General features: G+C 40.8%; 1 protein-coding gene across 3 annotated transcripts in view; it reads right to left on the reverse strand.

Annotated features, from left to right (window-relative positions):
- MLLT3 (MLLT3 super elongation complex subunit) overlaps positions 1-25,152 on the reverse strand; it is a 326,771-nt gene that overhangs the window by 51,009 nt on the left and 250,610 nt on the right. For all 3 annotated transcript variants that reach the window (XM_083184699.1, XM_083184707.1, XM_083184689.1), the window contains exon 7: positions 2,703-2,778. In XM_083184699.1, the coding sequence (XP_083040825.1) occupies positions 2,703-2,778 (76 nt within the window). The remainder of the gene's footprint in view (positions 1-2,702; positions 2,779-25,152) is intronic.

The following is a 25,152-nucleotide window of genomic DNA, read 5'->3' on the forward strand; positions in this document are numbered from 1 at the left end:
GGGGGTTTGAAATGTACACTATACCCCTAGATGAATTCCCTGAGGGGTGTAGTTTGCAAAATGGGGTCACTTGTGGGGGGGTTCCACTGTATTGGTGCTTGGGGGGTCTTGCTAATGCGACATAGCACCCACCAAAATTCCACCAGAATCTGAGCTGCAAAATCCAAAAATCACTCCTTCCCTTCTGAGTCCTGCCATGCACCCAAATGGTATTTTTTGGTCACATGTGAGGCATTGCCGTACTCGGGAGAAATTGGGGCACATATTTTGGGGTGCTTTTTCTCCTTCATACCTTCTGAAAATGAAAAATTTTGAGCCAGAACTGCATTTTTGTGTACAAAAATGTAATTTTTCATTTTCACTGCCCACTTGTTTTAAAATTGGTGAAACCCCTGGGGGTTTGAAATGTACACTATACCCCTAGATGAATTCCCTGAGGGGTGTAGTTTGCAAAATGGGGTCACTTGTGGGGGGGTTCCACTGTATTGGTGCTTGGGGGGTCTTGCTAATGCGACATAGCACCCACCAAAATTCCACCAGAATCTGAGCTGCAAAATCCAAAAATCACTCCTTCCCTTCTGAGTCCTGCCATGCACCCAAATGGTATTTTTTGGTCACATGTGAAGCATTGCCGTACTCGGGAGAAATTGGGGCACAGATTTTGGGGTGCTTTGTCTCCTTCATACCTTCTGAAAATGAAAAATTTTGAGCCAGAACTGCATTTTTGTGTAAAAAAATTTAATTTTTCATTTTCACTGCCCACTTGTATCAAAATTGGTGAAACCCCTGGGGGTTTGAAATGTACACTATACCCCTAGATGAATTCCCTGAGGGGTGTAGTTTGCAAAATGGGGTCACTTGTGGGGGGTTTCCACTGTATTGGTGCTTGGGGGGTCTTGCTAATGCGACATAGCACCCACCAAAATTCAACCAGAATCTGAGCTGCAAAATCCAAAAATCACTCCTTCCCTTCTGAGTCCTGCCATGCACCCAACTGGTATTTTTTGGTCACATGTGAGGCATTGCCGTACTCGGGAGAAATTGGGGCACATGTTTTGGGGTGCTTTTTCTCCTTCATACCTTCTGAAAATGAAAAATTTTGAGCCAGAACTGCATTTTTGTGTAAAAAAATGTAATTTTTCATTTTCACTGCCCACTTGTATCAAAATTGGTGAAACCCCTGGGGGTTTGAAATGTACACTATACCCCTAGATGAATTCCCTGAGGGGTGTACTTTGCAAAATGGGGTGACTTGTGGGGGGGTTCCACTGTATTGGTGCAACATAGCACCCATAATTCATTCCACCAAAATCTGTGCTGCAAAATCCAAAAATCACTCCTTCCCTTCTGAGTCCTGCCATGCACCCAACTGGTATTTTTTGGTCACATGTGAGGCATTGCCGTACTCGGGAGAAATTGGGGCACAGATTTTGGGGTGCTTTGTCTCCTTCATACCTTCTGAAAATGACAAATTTGGAGCCAGAACAGCATTTTTGTGTAAAAAAAAATAATTTTTCATTTTCACTGCCCAGTTGTACCACAATTGGTGAAACCCCTGGGGGTTTGAAATGTACACTATAGCCCTAGATGAATTCCCTGAGGGGTGTAGTTTGCAAAATGGGGTCACTTGTGGGGGGGTTCCTAACTTTTAGCATCTTATGGTGCCTAGAAACCTACATGGTGCCTAAAAAATAATCTCATAAAAAGGAGGCTCCAAAATCAAGTAGGTGCTCCTTCTATTATGAAGCCTGTGGTTTGGTCAACGTGCACACTAGGGCCACATATAGGATATTTATGAAAACAAAAGAATTGGGGGAATCAATTTTTAGTCACATTTCTCTAGTAAAATGTACTGTGTTCCTTAGAAAAATGTATTAAAATTGCAAATCTTTGTTTTAATTCCTGTGAAACACCTAAAGGGTTAACAAACTTCCAAAATGCTGTTTTGAATACTGTGAGGGGTGCAGTTTTTGAAATGGTATAATTTATGGGGGTGTCTCACATACAAGTCCCTCAAAGTCACATCAGAACTGAACTGGTCCCTAAAAAAATCAGTGTTTGAAATTTTCTTGAAAATTTGATAATTTGCTATTCATATTGTAAGCCTCCTAGTGTCCAAAAAAATGAAAAGGAAGTTGAAATAATGATGGAAACATAAAGTAGACATATGGTCTATGTTAGTTATTAACTATTTTGAGTGGTATGATTATTTGTCTCACAAGCAGAAAATTTAACATTTTGCAAATTGCTAAATTTTCCATTTTTTTACGACATTTTGGTATTTTTCACAAAAAAACACAGACTGTATCGACCCAAATTTACCACTAATTTGAAGTACAATGTGTCACGAAAAAACAATCTCAAAATCACTGGGATAAGTAAAAGCAAAAAAAAGTTATCCCCACTTGAGTGAGACATGTCAGATTTGAAAAAAAGGGCTCTGTCAGGAACGCAAAAACTGGCTCTGTCAGGAAGGGGTTAATAGACAAACTCTAAAATGCCGGCAGGGAATTTGTTTAGCAATATTGTTCACTGAACATATCGCCTAGTGTGTATGGGACTTTACTCTCCCTACACAGAGTGATGCACACTTGGTGATGTTGTATAAGTGAAACTTAGAATAATCCAGGAGTCTGAGATATCCATACATACATTCATACACATCAATATCAATCAATTACGATTCATTATTAGTTTAATACCTTGTCTATGGTTATGGGGTGGGGCCAAGCTGGAACTGGAGCTGGATGTAGAACTTGCTGGACTTGGCTGCCCTGACTGTAAAAAAAATAAAAAACAAATTAATTAAAATATATAAGACTTCCAAAAGTAAAAATAAAAAGTGATTGACAGATTGCATTTACCCTAAATAATCACAAAAACACGATTTTCCATTAAAACACAATTCTGAAATGTTAATAAAAAACTATTGAATTTTAAAACACAATTCCAAAATGTTACTTTCGCATTGCTGGCAGGCTGTACTTTTAGCTGGGTAATAGGAATGAACAAGTTTGATGAACGGTTTACAAAATCTGATGCAGGTCTTGTTGGTACGATTTGGCATTATTTTAGGTAAGACCAAGTAGCATCAGTTAGAAAGACATATAAAAGGCTAAAAAGGATAACAGCACTGGAACAGTAGACCAGAAGGTAAATAGGAAATGGTACAAACTACCATAATAAATAAATAAACTATGTACATTTTTTATGAAGATTCTCATCCCTGGCAATAACAGCATGAAGCTCAATGGAAATCAATACGGAAATAAATCTAACTTACTGATTTGTAAATAAAAATTAAATGGAAATAGAAATGGTCAAAGTTCTGCTAAATGGCAATTTCTCATGTAATGGAATCATCTTTTTACAGTGATAAACTCTATTCATCATACAACTACCACCAGCAGTGTGAGCAAATCATCATAACAGATCATAATAAACTATAAAATACTATTAAAATAGCTTACGTGCTATCTTGTGTAAGTTATCCTTAATAGATAAGCATATTTTCAAAGTCGGTAATAGAATCACCATTCATGATACATGTTACTATGGGCCTTAGTCAGATTGATTTGGACCAATGTTTTGTGTCCGTGCAAAATGGAGAGCGGCGTCTGATGGGCTTGCAAGGCTGCGAATTTCAAGTCAATCAGAATCAATCAATCCGAATAAGGTCCTACAGAAATTCTGATTCTATAACGGATTTTGTCAATTTTATCGCAATATAGGTTCATCCTGGGGATACACATGTATTAAAGTTTCACAATTTGGGGTGTATTCAATGATAGGGGCGAGCGGTGACAGAGTGCAGTGCTGCCTGCTCGCTGTCACTGCTCGCCCGGTCAGTATTCGACTCCCCCCCCCCCCCCCTTCATACGCCGATTCCCCCTCACTCCATTTTTGGAGTGAGGGGGAATCGACGTATGCGGCCACAGAAGCAGCAAGACTCGCGGCTAGATGCAGCAGGCTCCCTTCATTAGCCGTGAGCCTTGCTGTTTGGGGGAATCCTCGCTGTCCCTCGGAATGCTGAATATGGACAGCTGCCAGTGCGGGGGTTAAACAGCATGGATGGATTCTGTGATCCCCGCCATTTAACCCCCTCAGTGGCCGCTCGGCCCCGCATTGAATACTGCCCTTTGTGTAACAGAATAACCAAGTGGGTAATGAGCATGGTAAAACTTCAATATAAAACTTGACTTTGAAGTCATCTGAATAAATAGTAATACCTTTTTCAGTAACAGAATCAACTTTAATGTTGTATGTTTTCAATTAAACATATCATGTGGAGAGAATTACATATGACTGTTAAATAGTTTAATACCCCTTTCTCATTTCACAAATAAACCGGGTACGACCCGTGTTGTTGCCAGGTCGACGTGCGGTGTTGTAGGGCCTATTTAAATATTACCTGGGTCCAGCAACCTGGCATTCCGACCGGGTTGTTGTATAGTGTGAACAGGTAACCCGGGTACCATTCACACTATAGAGAGAAGGCAGCATCATCTCCAAGCACTGTCTCCTTCCCCCGATGACACGCCGCCACTCCACCCCCTTTCCCTATATTTAGTTTCTACCGAATCCCAGTATGCAGTGAAAGACACACCTCTCCAATGTTGCAACCCCTAATAAAATGGTCTGCGTATGCCTATGATCCAGACATTGAGATACTATGTAATAATTGGAATGCGATTAGAATCCTGGGAGGCAGTAGCAATACAGACGCCTGCATCCAGACTAGCGGCCAGGAGACTGGTACCAGAATGCCGACTGACAGCATCATGAATGTAAGCATAGGGGGCAGGTTAGTGTTAGGCGGGGGATAGGTTTAAATAATAGCATGGGATTTCAAGTTAGGCTGCAAGGAAGGTTAGGGTTAGGTTGTTCGGTGTGGGGTAGGAAGCTTAAGGTCAGGCACTAGCAGGGAGGGTTAGGATGTGGCAAGAGGGAGAGAGGGATAGGGGGGCCAGGGAGGCAGTAAGTATACTTCCTGTACACCTATTGGGATTCCCTCCATCGGGACCACTGGCATACTGTCTGCCGGTCATCCATATGTATCCCGTGAGAATTTAATCAAAAATATTTTCATTGCTTTATATGCAAAAAATGGAGAACCCTGCACATAATATTGGTTTTATTCAGTGAACACTGAGCATTAATGTGAAGTACTAGATAAAAGAATCAAAATGAGAAAATTTCAGCTGATTAATAATGCCGACATCTTGTACCTGCGTTGACTTATGTTTTAGGCTCTATGTCCATATCATGAAAATGCCCTAAAACAAAAGTAAAATGCAAAGAAATTTAGAAACATGAAAATACTTCCACCAAATATTAGACGCCCCTAAAAAATACAAATCAGACTTTTATGCTGGGTACACACCAGGACGACTAGGGCCCGATCCCCACAATCTAGATCCAATTCCAATCAATTGGATGTATATTGTGTGCTGATTGGGCCCTTTTCTGACCTGGTGTGGACCGATACCGGGTCGGTCGGTCGTTATTGAGATCCTACCTGCTGCAGGTAGGATCTCAATGACGACCATACAGCCGTGTGCGGGTCGCCATCGGATCGGACCCGCTCACGGTGCACATCGTGAGCGGGTCGTGCCCCCCCGCGTCACCGTGAGCGGGTCGGACGAGACACTGACGACCCGCTCACGATGTGCATCGTGAGCGGGTCGTCCTGGTGTGTACCCTACATTAATCATGTCAGAAGAAACAGAATCTTCTATCTATATAACAGGAATTCCTGCAGTGCCACAATTAATAGGATAACATTTCATTTTGGGGTATAATAATTTCCACCCAGATGTGTATAATCCCATCCAGTGACAGGTGCTCCCATATGAGCCCATCCCTGAGATGTATAAAGTAAAGGGAGGAGTAATTAATAAAGCTTGCTGCTTCCGTTTTACAGGCTAAATTTTCCAGCTGAACCAGATGGGAAATGGAGGGGATTGGCAGTGTCATGTGTACAAGGGGGGGAGGGATGTGTTGCAAGGTAGGGATTAGGTACAGGGTGTGGAAAGAGAATGGACAAAGGGAAAGCTGAGTGGAAAGAGGGGAGCCCAGCCCTGAGTAACTAGCACTGTAGAGGTCAAAGTAAGGTACAGGAGGGCCCGGAAACCAGGCAGAGAATGGCTGTGGGGAGGGGGGGGGGGGGAGCTGGAAAAGGGGGATTACCTCCTGCCAGAGACTATGGGTACACTGCTGGTGGTAACCATAAAAGCCACCCCTTGACTCATTACATTGACTGGGGTCTCTCAATTTTTTGGGGGTGGGGTGGATTGACTTCCCCCACCACACATGTTCTGACACCTATAGACGCTGTGCAAGCGTGCTGGGTTTTGGGAGACCAGGCTCCATATGAATTGAAATCGTGTCTAGAGAATCTGACAGCACAGACAGTATCTTTCAATTTGTCTAAAGAATAGGGAACATACCATCACAACATTTTATTACAGTGCTGGCTTTGTCAAGATGCATTATTGTTGTATCCTGTCTAGGCATAGCCTAGAATGGCCACAACAGGAAGCAGAATACAGTACCTTCAGTGATTTCTGCCTCCGAGCCTTGCTGCATAATGATATTATAGCAAATGCCCCATGCCAGAAATCCCAATTAAGGCAAGGTACATAGAAATGTGAAAAAATTTTGTCATCATACTGATGAATGTGCTCTCTGTACACACACATCACTTGCTGCGAATGTGCAGCATTTGATGGATGCAAGATGTCGTACCTCTTTATAATGTTACTGAGGAATACAAGTTTACATGTGCCATCCTTAGAACCACACTGTGAAAGTGAGGCTACTATAATTTGCTTCAGAAAGGGTACACTGGGGCAGATGTATAAAGCCAATGCAAGGGTGATAAAGAGAGATAAACATCCAGCCAATCACATCCTTACTGCCATGTTACAGGCTGTTTTTGAAAAAAGTCAGTAAGGAGCTGATTGGCTGGATGTTTATCTCTCTATCACTCTTGCATTTATCTCTTGTTAAGGCTTAACCCCATTCAGTGGTGTTTTTTTTGGGTGGGGGGAGCGCTCCCCACTGGGTGAGTTTTTATGGGGAGCGCTCCCTTAAAAAAACCCCACCACTGCCCTCCACTGCCTTCCTCAGTCTGGGCAGCACCGCTAAACTGTCAATCAGCCACTGCCCGGACCTGCGCCCCCGCACCCCGTCCCCAGCAGCCGGCGCCGGGGACTTCAATAGAAAACCCAGAGGGGAGGGGGAGGAGGAGGTGCGGCAGAGGGGAGGGAGCCGGGCAGCGCCAAAGCTGCCTGAGTTTAATGATTGAACTCAGCAGCACTGCCCGGCTCTAAACAGTGGCAATCCTGACAATTTTCCGGGCTTGCCAGACTGGGCACTGAGGCACAGCCCAGAAAATTCTCAGGATTGCCACTGAAGGGGTTAATACATCTGCCCCACTGTGCAGCATGTGCTCAGTGTGTGATGATGCCAGGGCCGGCGCGACCACTAGGCAGCCTTAGGCATCTGCTGAAGGGCGGCAGTTTGGAGCTACCCCCCCCGGGCCACATCACCCAGGAAGCCGCTCCCTCCCCCCTCCCTGGGGAGCGTTGCCTCGCGTCATGGCGACCCGCATCACCCGCCAAGCCCCCCCCCACTGGAACATTACAGCGGCGGGCAGCGCTGCATCGCACGGCAAGGCCCCCCCCCCACCCCGGAACATCCCCCGCCACATCACTGGACTCAGCAGGCGGCCCCCCCTGGAGCAAGTAAGTGAATGAGCGCCGGGGCGCCCCCTCCCCGCCTGGGGCGCTCCGGTGCCTAGCACCGGCCCTGGATGATGCAAGTAATGCATATAGCAAAAAGAATACATTTGTTAATTTCAGGCAAGTTTGGGAGAATTAAGATTATAGGGTCAGTAAATCCAGCAGAAATCAGGGGCTGCAAGACACATGGATTCAGTGAAAAGCTCTGGAGCTCAGCTGAACCTTTCTGCACAATTACTACATAAGCCGAACAGTTGGTACACCCTGTAAATCAATCCATTGTTAGTGTTCATAATGAGAAGCCTGATTTACAGCCTTCCACACTCTTTCCTCACAATTATAAAGATGCCTATTTTGTAAGTGAATTACTATTTCTAGTCACATAAAGAACAGACAAATTATGACACCCCAACGCCCAATGATATCTGCTGCAATATTGATTAACAGCAATCCAGATACCTCTTATTAAGAGAAAAAATACTGATAAACGGTTACATTTAATTGAAACTTTAAATATGAAATAGAAAAGCTGAGGGTTGAAGCTGAAGAAGGGCAAAAAAGCAGTGTCGTCAACATGTGCAAGAAAGGAGAGTTGAGAGCGGAACTCTGAGTACAGAGACTTGCAGGACACCAAACGTCATGGTTGAAAGGCAGAGTTAGGAAGGTGCAGCTGTAGAAGTAGAAGATTAGTGCCACTGAGGGCAATTGAGTAAAAGGTGTGTAGGACCTAGGAAGGGAAAAATTGTAGAAAGTTTTATAAAAAGGGTTTGATTCCCACCATGGCCCTAACTGTGCAGAGTTTGTATATTCTCCCTGTACTTGTGTGGGTTTTCTCCGGGTGCTCCAGTTTCCTCCCACATTCCAAAAATATATTGGTAGGTTAATTGGCTCCTAACAAAAATTAACCCTAGAATGTAGGTTTGTGCATGTGGTAGGGAATATAGGGGCAGATGTATTACGCCTTTACAAGAGATAAATGCAAGGGTGATAAGGAGAGATAAACGTCCAGCCAATCACCTGCTAACTGCCATGTTACAGGCTGTGTTTGAAAAAAGTCAGCAAGGAGCTGATTGGCTGGAAATTTATCTCTCTTTATCACCCTTGCATTTATCTCTTGTTAAGGCTTAATACATCTGCCCCATAGATTGTTAATTGCACTGGAGCAGGGACTGATGTGAGTTTTCAAATATTCTCTGTAAAGTGCTGCGGAATATGTATGCGCTATATAAAGAAACTGTTCATAAATAAACAGTCAGATTCTCACTAACGTTTCTGCCATTTTATAGATGGTTGAAAACAAAAAAGCCAGAAGCTGATTGATTAGTATTTTATCTCTCTAGAAAGGTTTAATACATCTCTCCCTCTGAACTCTCTTCAAAAAGATCTGAAATGGAGACAGGTTTATTGCAGATCTATTAGGCACAGTACAGGAGAAGGAAACTGATTTCATGCATCTTCTGCAACAGTTGCAGGAGGGCTGGGCACATGAACATCGGTTACAAGGTATTGAGCATAAAATAAAAGTAGATCCTCAACAAAAATAATGGTGTGTACCAGAGGAAAAAGACCTACATAGGAAGGTAGAAAAGAAACATAGGGTCTCCTCTCTTTACACTGTAAACACTTCAACAAAGAAAATATAGGCATTTTGAACTTCATAAATGGTTTTCTTGCTTTCAAAGTCTTGTGCGTTTTAACTGTGATCTCCTAAGAGCAAACAACCTCAAATCCCATTCCCGGGAAATGTACCAAGTGCTCACTGAATGGTAGAGACACCCAACAGTAGTCCTACTCCAACATCAGTTATGCAATATTGTACATATACAGAGGCAACAAACTCTCAAAATCATCTTATTCCAATTACTTGTTACATGTTCCCTTGCAGCATTAAGCTTTATAAAGCTACAGGAGGTGATCAATGTATACAACGCTATATACTAAATACATATACATGTAATCGTAATTTATTTAATTATCAGCCAATATTCTTTGAGGAGACTATGAATGCACAAATCAGGTATACATAACACAAAACCCTTCTTCTGTGTAGACTTTTATTGGACAATCACTTTTTTGTTTTATGGTTTTATTGAGGTTTTGAAAAACAAAAACGCTCACATTTGTTTCCTCTAACCAGGCCATAATAAGTAATGCAATGTTATTTAAGGATAACCATAACTGCTAAATAATACATTACTTGATTTATAATGTTCAGTTACTTCTCTAGACATTGATAATTGATAACTGCCATAAAACCATAAACGAACAGAGGTCTGTAAAGAACAATGTTGTTTTGGAATGTGTCTCCTTTAATTATAGGCTTTGTCAAACGTCTTTTGGATTTACAGTGCATATTTCTTACTATAAATAAAATGAATGGGACAGACTGTATGATTTCATATAAAAGTGATACGAAGAAAATAGCCTATAGGCACATTCTTCACTGACTGTATTTAACAGTCCCTCAGACAACTTCTGGTATCTAAGTTTATTTCAAGACAATCCACAAGCAAAAAGAGAAGCTGTGCATCTGGATCTTTTCATACAGCGGAAAAATTCCTTCCTCATCTTAAATTTCAACACAATACATAAGCTTACATATACCAACACATTTTCGCATTTATCACAGGGTTGCCGACTTTTACAGTCTCCTCTCTGGGAGAACCCCGGAGAGGAGACTGTCAGCATCACTTCTGGGGGGCGGGGCCTGATGGAGACTGATGGAGTAATGCAAATATCGCAATATGCGGGTCTCCAAGGAGGGGGCGGGGCTAAATACGTGAGATTTGCATATTTAGCCCCGTCCCCTTCCACCGAAAAGCCGCGAATCGCGGCAATTTAAAGCTGCTGCCACCAGGTACATGGGGGGGGGGGGGAACCCGCCGGAATCTGGGAGGGTTGCCCAACTTATAGCACTTAAGCACATAGGTTTCTATAGGATATCGCCACCCAAAGGTGGCAATACCCTGCCTGGCAAAAACGGGGAGGCCGCATGTTAATACATTTGAAAATGCGGTAAAACCCCCAAAACCCCACATTTTTTGCTTAGTACATGCAGCCCCATTGCTGCACACACTATATATGGGCAAGGTAGAGTGCTGTAGATCATATAATGTTGGAATACATAAGTATTGATTCTTCATCAAAAAATTCAGAATTATTTAGATAACGACATATAGAAAAAGTGCAATCAGACAAAAAGAGGAAATGGACAGCTACTTCAAATCGGGACGATAGCAATGATGAGGTTATCAAAACAAGTCCCCTCCAAGAGGCAGTCATAGCGCCAACAGCTGTTTCGGTGCGTACTATTGTACCTTAGTCATGGGCAATGACAGTGACCCCTAGACCACTAGTGGTACCACCAGTGACCACTAGAGGACACTCAACGGGCCAAGGTGAAAGCCATAATGAGTATTGCAATGTTATTACAATTCTAAATGTGTGTAAAGTCAAAGCAGTAAAAGGGCCCTGCTTGCAGGTAATAAAAGAATACGGGTGAGAATAAAAAAAAAAAAAAAAAAAAGACAACTAAACAAAAAATATATCCAACTTGTAAAGTGGTTTCAAACAAAAAAAAGTTAAGAAATCTGTTTACAGCACATAAATGCAGTTATAAGTGCAACCGAATATGCTGCGCTATATAAGGGACTGTAAATAATAATAATAATAAACATGTTACCTACTGCCTAAAGAACACTTTTTTTTTTTCAAAATATTGGAAACGTTTAAAAAGTAGTAAAAATAACACATTTCCAAAAATGTAGACCTACAATTTACTAGTAAGTTTAAGGGAAAATATCAGCATCCACAAAGCTAAAACATATAAGACGGACTGGGGTGTGAAGCCCTCAGACTGAGGAAGAGAACAGGAGGTGATCAGACAGTCTTAATATAAACAGGTCTTTGAAGTAGCACATAGTTATGACCAACTTGGAATTCCTTATCAGTCCACTTAGTCCTATCTTCCTACTCTACAGGTTGTAATGGCTGGGGAAAAAATATCAAACATCTTCAAAGCCCGCTGAAAATAGCACAGCATATTAAAAGGTATTGCAATTTAATCAGCAGGTAATACAAGCAGATACTGAATGCAACACGCATATAAAATTACCTGTAAATATATTACAGAGATCATTTGGCTATATTGCCTAGAATGTTTTTCTTATTCAAATCCATAATCATTTATGAGGATTTATGGGCATCTCCATCTTTTGGTTCTCGGCTCTAAATGACACAAACCCCTTTATTAACACTAAGAAATTGAAAAGTTGCCAAACCTTGTGCTTGTTTAAATTCATTTTATGTACTGTATGTTTCTTAAGAAATGAGAACAAGCCACAAATAACAAAGCATTTATATTCATATACACGGTTGCATACTTCACATAATCCAGACATACAGCACTACAAGTGCTGCCATTATTATAACACAATGTTTTGAATAAGAATGGCCACTAGAATTCTTCCAGATAGTTTACTTGGTTATTCAATAACCTGAAACCTGATGAATCCACTGCAAAAATATTTCGTCAGGCATGTCAGTTCTCCCGGACTAGAACCAACATTAGGATGGGTGCCTCCATATAACTTTATCTCATGCTTTCACATAAAAAGATTTTTACAACTTAAATGGGGCATTACCATAAATTCTGTACTTTTCACAAACCTAACCTATTAGCAACTCTAGGATTAGGCATTCCAAAACCCTAAATTTGGTATTACAAAAAAAACTGCGGTTACAATAAAAGTAAAAAGTACAGTAACTATTCAGTGTAAGAATAAAAATCCAGTAAACATCAATATGTAATTATATGGAGCAGGTTTTTAAATAATTAGTTGCAATGACAAAACACACCTAAAACTATTTTTGTGCGGTTTCCACGAGTTTTGTTTTACGGAGTAACCAATTAAGATTTTTCAGAAAAAGTAAAAAAAAATTGTCACCTCAGTCCTCGAAAAGCCAGAACTTCCTATGGATGTTGTTTTGCCCTCCTGAGGCAAGTGATACAAATCCCTGAGACGCTGTGACTCGTGACGACTTATCAGGCTAATAGGATAGCCGCAGGTGATATTATTGCCTGCAGTAATGTACATATCTATTTTATACAAATATAAAATGCCAAATAAATTATTAATTACAGTAGATGGGTGACTTTCACAAACGTATGACCCTCTCATAATTCTTGACACATCCCTGGAAATCCTTCCATTACCACGAGTGAGTCAGTGAGGATCCCCCACTGACTTGGTAGGTTACAGGATGTACTTAAACAACAAGGTTATTCTAAAGTCCATTTCAACAGACCTCGTATTATCAGATTATTGTACAATGAACTACCCATTATAAACAAATTTTATATATTCCAAATAATATTTCTACTTGATCATGTCACTTTGTAAGCACAGAATACTACTGATCCAAGGTGACAAATTATGTTTCATTAGTCTAAGGGTCATTAATTCCTGTAAACCAGGTCGCTCTGTGGTGAGGCAATTAACAGCAGCTTCCACCTACCTTGATTTGACAGTTAATTTACTGCATAAGTATCATGGCAAGACATGAAATTATCCAGCACATCTCCAGAGAGTTTATTGATTTCACTTGAATTTTGCTGAAAATAAATATTAGGCAAAACTCACAGTGCGGATTAAGCAAATCAAAGTATCAAGCTGGGATGCACAGCATAATGCCTCATTATTATGAAAGCATCCTTTTTCCTTGTTACAGAACAATTGAAACATATCCCTCTGACTTGGACGGTAATACTAGAGAACAGGCAGCTCTCCCTTCCCATGGTGCTTTGTCCTAATGAGGCAGCCCAGACAGATCATCAGCCAAAGATTTTAAAGGGAAAGGCAGGTTGATGTATGGAAAGTAAATATAATTTATGTTGTAAGTAATGACGGAAAAACAAAAACACAGATGGCAGGTCCTTACTGCAATTTTGCCTGTAAGGCATAAAGATGACAGGTGTGTGCAGTCATTCAAATTTCTATAACCATATGCAACACTGCTAATGGTATTAGAACAAAAATGCAGCACCGATACATCCTGTCACACTGTCTGCAACTCAGTGTTCTATTTCTGCAGCAGTAAGCACAAGTCATCATTTTAATCGTTTGACAGCAGAAACTTAAAAGGACCAGAGTAGAAAAGGGTTGTCACAAAACTCCACTGTGCCCAGTGTAACACACACAGTGAATGGCTTAACTCCTAAATTAATCATGTGGCATCTACAAGAAAACATACCCACTGGCAGCAATGACAATAATCTATGTGAAGTTGCATCACTTTTTGTAAAATTAGCAGAATGAGTTCACTGAAATGTAATTAAGAAAACACTGAAACATTCATTCATATGCTCTGTGCCATATAACGGCTCTCAATATGCTAAACAAGGTCACTTCAAGATCACCTGCACCCGAACATGTGGGACATAACCAAGGGCATCTGGTCTAGAATGCGAGTTACTGTAGGCAAATATATCAATGTTCAAGAACTACTGAGGGATGCGTGCCTAAGTAGTTCTTGAACGTTGATAGATTTGCCTAACTTGCATTCTGGACCAGATGCCCTTGGTTATCTCCTACGTTACGTATTATACATGTTTTATTTTGCTACATTATGCATGTTTTTGTATACCCATTGCACCCACCATCAGCCCGCTCTCTACTGTGCGCATTGCCCTCTTCCCCTTAGCCATACATTGGCTTTGCACTGTACACTGGTTACCACACACCTAGGTGATCCACGCCCCCATACACTTCAGAGGATGATGACTTTCACTGAGCCGATGAAGTCATCAGAGCCCCATCGTCATCTATGGACTTCGTCACCCCCTGATGAAGTCTATAGATGACAAAACGCGTTGGTGGTGGCCTGAATCAACAACGCTGTGCCTTGATGCTCCTGACCCACGGAAGCTACCAACGATGAGAAAACTTATCCCGGTCCTTCATGTTTGTGGTATCCGTGGTGGATATGTTACTGGCAAGCTGATAGCGGTTTACTTTTATGTATGTGAGTCTACACTTTTAGTAAAGTTGTTTTTAGTTATTGCTTATCATTGCGCTCCCTCTCCATTTCTTTTTTACATGTGTGTGGGACTACTAAGCCACGGTCAGGCTTTGTGGAGATAGCAGCAGATACAGAACTACTAAGGAAGCATTTTGAATCTAAAAAGCCACGAGCTCCGAAACGTAGATCCATTAAAGCTTCACTGCTTCACGTGTTACACAGTCTCCGAGTGCCGCCCGTTATTCCGAGCATATCTAATAGGAGGCATCCCCCTCTCCGGGAAGGCAACGGGGCAGGAAACCCCTCCAGTGGGGGCATCAGGAGTGTCGGGGACCACACTACTCGTATATATATATATATATATATATATATATATATATATATATATATATATATATATATATATATATATAAATATATATATATATATATATATATACATATACAGAGCCGGCCCTAGCCTAAATGACGCCCTAGGCAAGATTTTGGCTGATGCCCCCTAGCACCGCCACTAGTTCCGCCTCTGACATAGCAGTCATCATTTTGAGCTCCTACCCGCAATATTTTAAATAGAAACAGTGCACACATTTGGTGCGCAGCCCAAACAGGGGTGTGTTCTTGCTGGGAAGGGGCATGGCCACACAATTTTACCCCCAATTCAAATTATGCCACACAGTAGTGCAACTTTATTCACATTATATCATGCGATGGTGTCCCTTATTCACGTTACATCACACTGTAGTACCACTTTACCTTATATATACATTACTCACATTATTCACATTATACCCTTAGAAAACAATCCTGAGAAAATATTGTATTTTAACCACCTCCATGGCCAAACTGCAACCCAGCACAAAGCAGTGTGTGCTGGGCAGAGGAGAAGAGCTGCAGCTGCTGCTGTCACTTAAGAGGAGGGGGCCCGGGGCCCCCACTGGGCCCTCCCATCAGATTTTGGCCTGGGTAATTTGTACCCCCTACCCCTTTCTCTCGGCACCCCTGATAATACCACACAGTAATGCCCCTTACACATGACACACATTATTAATTTCCTTCTAACCATAATGCCCCTTACACATTATGCCAACCTTTATTAATGCCCTTCATACACATAATGACTCACATAATGCCCCTTACACATATGTTGCACATTATTAATGCCCTTATACACATGACACAAATAATGCCCATTAAACATATGTTGCACATTATTAATGCCCTTATACACATGACACACATAATGCCTGTTACACATATGTCACACATTATTAATACATTTATACATGACACACATAATGCCCCTTACACATATGCCGAACACTATTGCACAACCAACCCACCCGCAGACAGCACTCGCACAGCCGCTAACACTGTGACCTCTGCCTCTGCTTGGATACAGATGTTTCCTCATACATCTTGTCTCAATAGGCCATGCAGCTCCTGGCCATTTCTGCTAACGTTGGGTGCCGTTTTTGCTGAAAATTTGTATTTTTTGCATTGTTATGACCAGCACACACAAGGAGCTTCCGATGATTAAAATGATATGCGGCATGAATATAATCTGTGTGCGACTGTGGCTGTACCTGCATACGGAATGCTAAGGTATGTTACAGTGATTTCCATGAATACACTATTTCTTATGCAGATACAGCCTCACTCACACACAGAATATAGGCATGCTGCATATCATTTTAATCAGCAGAAGCTGCTGATGCCCCATGGCATTCCAAATGCCCTAGGCAATTGCCTAGTTTGCCTATGCCTAAGGCCGGCCCTGTATATATATATATATATATATATATATATATATATATATTAATGATAGCACTCCATTGCCCACATGTTCCTGCAAAGAGAAGTCTGTAAGCAACCATACATTAGACATGAGATGCATGCAGTGATATAATTTTGCTCAACCGCTTGTCTCTGACAGAATTTCAGGAAACATACAGCGACTGTTCCAAGACACAAATAAGCACTTTGGCAGGTAACATGGTCGGCGTTTAGTATATCATTACGGACTCACAGCTATTAATTAAATTCCTGAGCAATACTCTGTGTGGAGTTCATATGCCCCCTCATGTTTGGGTTCCTTATGGTGCTCCAGTTTCCATGCGATATGGGATATGGATTGTAAGCTCCAATCGAAAGTGATACAGGACAATTGTACAAATAAATCCTGCAGTAAAGTATCAGGGCTAAAGAGCAATTGATTTACTGTACATATAGGGACAGATGCACTAAGCTTCAAAAGTGATAAAATGGAGAGTGATAAACAGCCAGTCAATCAGCTCCTACCTTCCATGTTACAGACGGTGTTTGAAAAATGTCAGGCAGGAGCTGATTGGCTGGCTATCACTCTTCATTTGATCACTTTTGAAGCTTAGTGCACCTGGCCCATAATCTGTGTATATTATATTCCACTGTACAAAGGGATTTTAAAAGTAGAAAAGCTACCTGCGTACTAAAACACCATTTTATCATGTATCCCTTTGCTCTTTCTTTGTCACTAGCAGTAAAAGTATGGCGGTGTTTACCATGGATAGATCAAGCACAATAGGTCTCATTTAACATCTTGTTTGGGTTGGCCGAAAGGTTAGCTTTCGCAGTCTACTCCTTACAGAAAGCTGCCAAAATAAATGTAAGTCACTTAGAGAAGTGAAAATATATATATCCCTTATTCCCTCTGAGAATTTACCAAGCGAATTGATGAGATTAGCTGCTATGAAAATGTCTAACACACTTTCTTGCCTACTAAAAAAAAATACTGTTTCCTTATAGTATCCGTGAAGCACAGAATTCTCACAACTACAGTACATGGCGTTAGTCCATGCCACATAGGTCACTGGGGTTGTTTAACGTTAATATTTCTAAAGCAACCTAGGAATTTTTTAAATCTATGGATAATAAAGATAATATTGATAATAAAACGTATACAAAATGAAAAGCACATTTTCCCTACCTACATCTACCTCTACCAACAGAACCTGTACAGTTCTGTTGTGCACAGTAAGGCCAGTACTGTGTTCTAATTCCAATGCTAAACAGAAAAAGTTATCACACAGATCTGGTTTTGGCTGTCTGCCCTGTTAAATCAGTTTTGTGGCTTAAAAGTTTCCTGCGGGTTTTATAAGACCACTGAAAAGAATTTATTCACATATATCAAGCATCAAGATTTCCACATGATTTTACAGGGATATTAGGTTAATAGACCCCTAAAAGACTTTGAACACTACCTGCAGCATATTTAAACACAAGATAAAATATCTGTTGAAATCTAGCTCCAGTTGCACTTACCACAAAAAACCTGTAGCCTGCCACACAAGCGATAAAATCATCATACACATGCATGGGCGTATTAAGGGCCTTATTCAATCCAGATTACAGGGCAAAAAGTTACATTTGGGTGAGTTATTTTGTTTCCGTGCAGGGTAAATACTAGTGGATTTATTTTTACATTGCAATTCAGAGTTCAGTTTGAGCACACCGCACCCAAATCATGGTGTGTACACACATGTACAATGTGCATGAGATTTTGACTATATAGTCAAAATCTCATCTGGATCGCATGCAGATCGCACAGGTTTTAACCCTTGCGATCCCGATGCGCACTCCCGTATCGCAGCCAGAAAGTCTTGGCTGCATAGACTATATAGTGCAGATCTGCACCATATAGTCTAAATTGCATGCAGATAGTCTAAATTGTATATATAGTCTAAATTGTACAAGTGTGTACACACCTTAACTCTCTCTACTCATGTTACATCTGTCCCACCTGCAGTGCAGCATGGTTTTTCCTATTTTGAGAACTCTGCAATCAGGTCTGAATTAGGCTCCAAGAGTGGAGGCAGTGTGCAGTCTGATACCATTTTCATATTGCAAACATGGGCCGGCGCCATCACATTAAACCCAGGTCCAATGGTGAACAGTCCTTATACATTTAACACTTTGAGTGCCAACATCTCTGGGATATATGTGCAAAATATCCACTAAAAATGCCAGCGTCGCTCACATTTGTTATTTAAATGCAAATACATAATGTTGTGTAAAAAGATTATATTTCCAATATAAGGTAAACATTACAGGTCATTATGATTAATACAAATGTTTGCTTGGTACTTTTCACACCTATTTTAACAAATTCACTTGGCATTCAAAGGGTTAAGCCAGAGATTCCCAAACTTTTTCGAATCACGGCGCCATAGAGCAGTGGTTCTCAACCTCAGTCCTCAACAGTGCACGTTTTCCAGGTCTCCACACAGAATCACAAGTGAAATAATTAGCTCCATCTGTGGATCTTTTAAATGGGTCAGTGAATAATGAGTGCACCTGTCAGGTGCCCTGGAAAACGTGTACTGTTGGGCTTACTTGAGGAACGCAGTTGAGAACCACTGCTCTAGACCCCCCAACAGTGCATGTTTTCCAGCTCACCTGCAGGTGCATTCATTATTCATGGACACATTTTAAAAGAGATAATTATTTCACCGGTGATTCTGTGTGGAGACCTGGAAAACGAGCACTGTTGTGGGGTACTTGAGGACCGAGGTTGAGAACCACTGCTCTAGAGCATCAAATTGTTTTCAAGGAACCAATAGGCCAAATGTTTGTTATTAAGAAATTCAGAAAAAAATATTAAATTAAGTAAATTCTGTTTATGTATCAATATTATGTGGTGAGGGAAAAAGGATTTGATTCTGTTTGTCCACATACTGTATGTTATGATTGGCAGCCACCAGCAGGCATTGGCAGCCACTGAATTGATCCTATTCCACCAACCCAAGGCATTCCTGCAAGTGTCATGACTCATCAGGCACCCCAGGGTACCTAGGCACACAGTTTGAGAAACACTGGGTTAAACACTTTAATAAAACTCTGGGCACCACATATGCTTCCAAATGACTTCCTATCCCTTTACACAGTACTAAGGGTTTTGGAAGCAATTAGTAACCAACGGGTTTAGAACTAGACTGTTAACTACACAATAGAGTCTGGCCATTCTTGATTGGAGACCCACTGTTCTAAAGATAAGTACATATGCCTCATTGTTGGTGTGGCCATTGATAGCAACCATGTCATTCATACCATCCAAGTACTCAATTCAGTAAGGCCAAAGTCACTAACAGCAACTGGAGTGACTACTAGAAAGCTCTGGCACACGGTTTATTTTTACAATGGATATTAAAATTAAAATGTATTAATTGCTTGTTGTACAGTATTCATAAGCATGAGGGAGAGGCAGAGGGAGAGGGAGAGAGGATGGCGAGAGCAGCATCTCTGTCGAACTACCTGTCACAAATGAACCATAACCCTGATCTGGTTATTGTCCTTACACCTCCCCTATGTCTGGTTTTACAAATACTGAAACATTGCTGTACTGGAGTTTTCCTTATATTTTTGGCAGCGGACTGTACCGAATAGCCAGAGCATACGTAAACACTGCACATTTTAATAACTCCCCTGTGTTAAATAATTGATTTTTTGCAATAAATGTCACTTAAATGTAACAGAAATAAGATGCTATCTCTAAAATGATGTCATGCCTACATTGCCGGACTACCAGAACCGATCCTAGAATGGCCACTGGATAGTAATGCAGGAGTGGTCCTGTTTGTCCTTGGGGCAGTCAGCTGCATGCTGAGTTTTGCAGCCCAAGAGAGAATAAAGGAGATAAGGTAGTTAAATGAAAAGTTTAAGATGGAAAGGCTGCTGAAACTGCCAGTAATTGCACATCCCAAGGGCGTATTTTGTTCTTTGCTGATTTCCACAAAAGAAGCAATGTCAGGAAATTGCAGGCATTAGGTGACTGTCATGATATTAGGAGTATGTCATGAATCAGCTGCCACCAAAATGATGTTACATTGTGAATACTACTCAGATGAAGACTGTGCAGAATGTCAGTTAAGTGGAGAATTTTCAGTGGCAATTTCTGAAGAGCACCACTGGGATAGTCTGAAGCCAAAATGTTAATCTAGAATGCTGTGAGCTACTCCGCAGGGGGCCTGTGAGTTGAACATAATACCCTGGAAAGAACAAAACAAACACACACACACACAAATGTTTTTGCTGGCTGGTGAATGGAACGACTAGCTACACTGTCAGGATTGTAAATAAACACATCCCTTTGTAATACGTATAACAACCATTTCTTGGTATGAAGTCAACATTTAAAGACAGCACTACTTGTTGTTAATTGTACTGCCTTTACCTAAATTAGTGTTCATTCTAGCACCCGCCATCTTTGGAAACCCATGCAGTTCCTGTTCCCTGCCTGGGGTGTCGCTGTCTGCTGTGGTGTTTCTAGCACAGGTCTGGTTTGCATATCAGTGTTGATATACAGACCACACTGTGCTAGAAGCACTACAGCATACAGCGACGCCCCATGCAGGGAAGAGGAACTGCATGGGTTTTCAAAGATGGCGGGTGCTAGAATGAACACTAATAAATGTATTGGAGGATAATATTAACAATACTTCAATACAAAAGTTGCAACGTATTTCTATTATTTGGTGGTATCTTGTTGGGAGGTGTCCACAGATAGCACAGCACATAATAGAGTTAATGGAGAGTTAGAACTACGGGCCTTATTCTGGTTGACTCTTTGGAAATGCGCGTTCGTTCGGAAATGCCTGAACAGAACGCACGGCGGACATTCTAAGAACACACGCTCACAGGTCGTCCGCATCCATTCAGACGGACTCTCTAGGAAGAGGGATTGTCTTTGGACTGCATCCAAACGTGCGTGTGCGGTGGGAACTCAAAGATTCTGCACGGTCTTACTGCGTCCGAACGGATGGGAAGCTGACTGTACGCACCGAGGTGGTGTATTTGCGCAAACCTCAGTAATCTATTTGGAAATCATGCTTCAGCAACATGACACCCTTATCCAATTATGCTACCGCGTAACATATATATTAATTTTAATCAATTACGTCCTAATTGACACTTAACCACATTACTTGCACTTTAGATTAACCCTTACATCATGTTAAGTTTTATTACTTCATTGTTGCCCCATTACCTGTGTTTTATGTATGCATACTATATATTACTTGCAAGCCAAATGCAATCAATCCAAATGTTCAAATTGTGTTTGCAGCATATATTGAAGTATTTTGTATTGTCCCATTTAGCCAGCAATGCTTCCAATTGAACCTGTGAAAAGTGTTTAATTAATCACTAATGACTAGAGGAGTGGATTGTATTGTGCTCAGCTGCGAGTGTTTAAAGGTGGGGGCGTACTAATTGGGCAATCCAAATGGCTAGCGCATGAACCATTGCCCCCCGAGAAGTTAAAGCTGCTTATTGAGGCTGAAGGTTTCTGCCGTGTTGGTTCACTTGCACTCGGTGTCCAGTCCGAATGCACGCCTACCACTGTTCGTGCACTCCCACGTGTACACCCAGATTTATGCCCAGTTTTGCCCACTTTGAAACCGCGCCCTTGTGTACGCCCACATGACGCCCATATTTCCCGAGGGAGTTCAGTGGACATTTGTAGACGGTATAGCTGAGAACGAGTGCGAATACACTGCGTTGCACATGCACATTGCTTGCGCATGCAGCTAAAAATCGGCATCCGAAAGAATTCGGAATGGACCGCACCAACCAGAATAAGGCCCTATGTCAGGTTGTGTGGCACAAATTGTTAATTTCACATTACGCATGCTCAGAACATCAGATATATTTACAGAGCTCAGGCAACAAGTCCCCAATGTCCTCCAGTAAATTGGTCCTGGTACCAAATTAAAGCCATATACCCAATCTTAGTCACTTTACAAGGTTCCAAATTAATCCAATATCATTATCTTTAGAATAAAAATGGATTTGGATGGATGGAAATAGAGAGTGAATGATTATATACGCATATGCATTTGCTGCTGCGGTTCCTATGCAGCTAATGTGTGAAAATGCTGTCGCCATCTGGTCATGTTTTGAGATGCCCAGTTCACTGCGAGCGGCAATGCTATGGTAACTTGGCATATGCAACCAAAATGCAATGTTCCTTTATATCGGCACTGCATAGATCTCTGAATCAGTCTCTGTGTACCAGGCGTTAACACACACATATATCTATATCAGGCAGAATTACAGGATTACAATCCGTCGACTCCGACATATTCAAATTGCTGATAGACCCACCAGATATCAACCAGCTATGCACAATGGCTCTCCATGGATAGCACAGCTGATGGCAGAGTAAAGCAAAGCACATGGAAGGGAATAGAGTCCTACATCCTATTTTTGACAGTGTAAATTAATTTTTAAGACCCTATCCCACATTTCAGGAGGTATGTTCCATTCATTGCTTCTCTGCATAGTGCTCATCGGTGAATGGACTGTGATATTCACATGCCACAGTATGAGTAAATGGGACATATAAAAAGATAGTGTTTCCCTGCATCCTCCACTGCAGCCTGGTGTGTGACACTTGGGCTCTCATATGCTTTAATCCCACTGATCTACATTTGTAGTTTGGGGAGAAAAATAAATAAACAAGGAAATATATGATGCTGTATTCAATGTTATGTTGTGTACACACGGTACAATATGACATTTGATTTTTAACTATATAATCAAAATCAAATCGGGATCGCATATATATCATATGGAGATAGTCTTTAAGCTTTCTATACCGATTCGATGCCAATGCGCACTCCAGTTCGGCTGAAATCAAAAAGCCAAATAGACAGTGCAGCAATGATTATATAGTACAGATTCAATTTAGATAGTATGAATTGTATGCAAATAGCACATGAGTTAGCAAAGATTGCATAGCAAGTCGAATAGCAAAGTGTGTACACACCATTAGTCGAATAGCAAAGGAATCTCACCGTGTGTACACAGCATAACAAAAACTGAACAAAACCCACAACAAACATTTATATATTGAATTTTTGATTGTTGTAGCTGGATATTTTCTAAGATTGTAAAGATCATGGCGGAAACACCATATACATGTATATTATAACATATATATATATATATGCTGTAGGAGGTTCTGAGGAAGGCAGTACGCTGCCGAAAGTACTTAACCACTTCAATACAGTTGTATTGTATTTACACAGTCTCCGAGTGCTTTCTCTATTGGAAATATATGAATTGTTTTGGACCCAGCACCGGAGCAGTTGCTGAATCAGAGTGCCGGCATAAGGAGATATATATATATATATATATATATATATATATATATATATATATATATATATATATATATATATATATAAAATTTATGTTATTAAACAGAACATAAATTTCTAGCTCAAGACAGAGGGAAGTCACAATGCGTTTTAAATAATACAGCAGACAGAGATTGACTCAGAGTTTCCACTCTCCAGGGAAAAAATACCTATATTCTGGTTTTCTTTAGTCAATGTAAAATGAGATTACAGCACGTTCTTAAAAACCTGATGAATGCAAGCACTAAAGATCATAGAAGTGCAAGGCAAATGATGTGACTTTCTGCTAGCACACAGTGTGTGACTGTTACAGCCGCGTACAGTCTAGAAATCATGAAGAATATCATGGGAAAATTTTAGAACTTCCTAATCCCAGTGGGACTTCTATTGTTCTTTACTTCCGTTACAGACCTCTCATTCTCACCCGACAACAATAATTATATGAAAAGTTAATAATTGCTCCTTAAAAAGCTCTCACTTTTAGCTGGGTAAGAATTTAGGTCTCAGCATTGAGAACAGAGGCCATATTTTATTTTTAATAACAAATAAAAATTAGCAAAGAGAGAGCATACAGTAAAATAACTTAAACAGAGGTGTTCTTAACTGAACAACAGACAAGAACGAGCAGAAAATGGTCTTCCGAACAGTCAGCTGTCCATGTCAGAGCATCACCATGCATTAATCATTGAAAATGGGAGCTGGATACACACTATAATATTATCTTTCCAATCTATCTGGTTTGAACGAATCAATGAAAGTCTGGAAATGTCTGAACAATTTACAATCAACCATCTGCTCCCATCTGAATAAATTGGTTATACCAAAAGTATTTAACCAATTAGTCTGACCATTTTTGTCAGTTATCCATGTTTGGGGGCTAATGGCCAATTGTGATTTGCTCCCAGAAATTACTAGATTTTCATTCTAACCAGTCAGATTGAAAAATTTATCTTTTTTTCACTTCTGAATTTTTATTGAATATGATAGCAAAGTTTACATGTCAATAAACATTTTGATTACATTTTTGGTATTGAATTTGTTAATCAAAGGTGTGAAGGGTAGGTACAGAACAAGAGGGGTGACAGAGGGAAAACGGGGTTGGGGAGGGGGGTACAGAAACAATACAACAATCGTAGAAACAGAGCAAATGAAAACACTTACAAAATGAGCAAATAGAATTTCATGTCCCATTGAATATACAGCTAAGACTACAT

Source organism: Crinia signifera, chromosome 1 (assembly GCF_055691185.1).
Source record: "Crinia signifera chromosome 1, ASM5569118v1, whole genome shotgun sequence".
NCBI classification, from domain to species: Eukaryota; Metazoa; Chordata; class Amphibia; order Anura; family Myobatrachidae; genus Crinia; species Crinia signifera.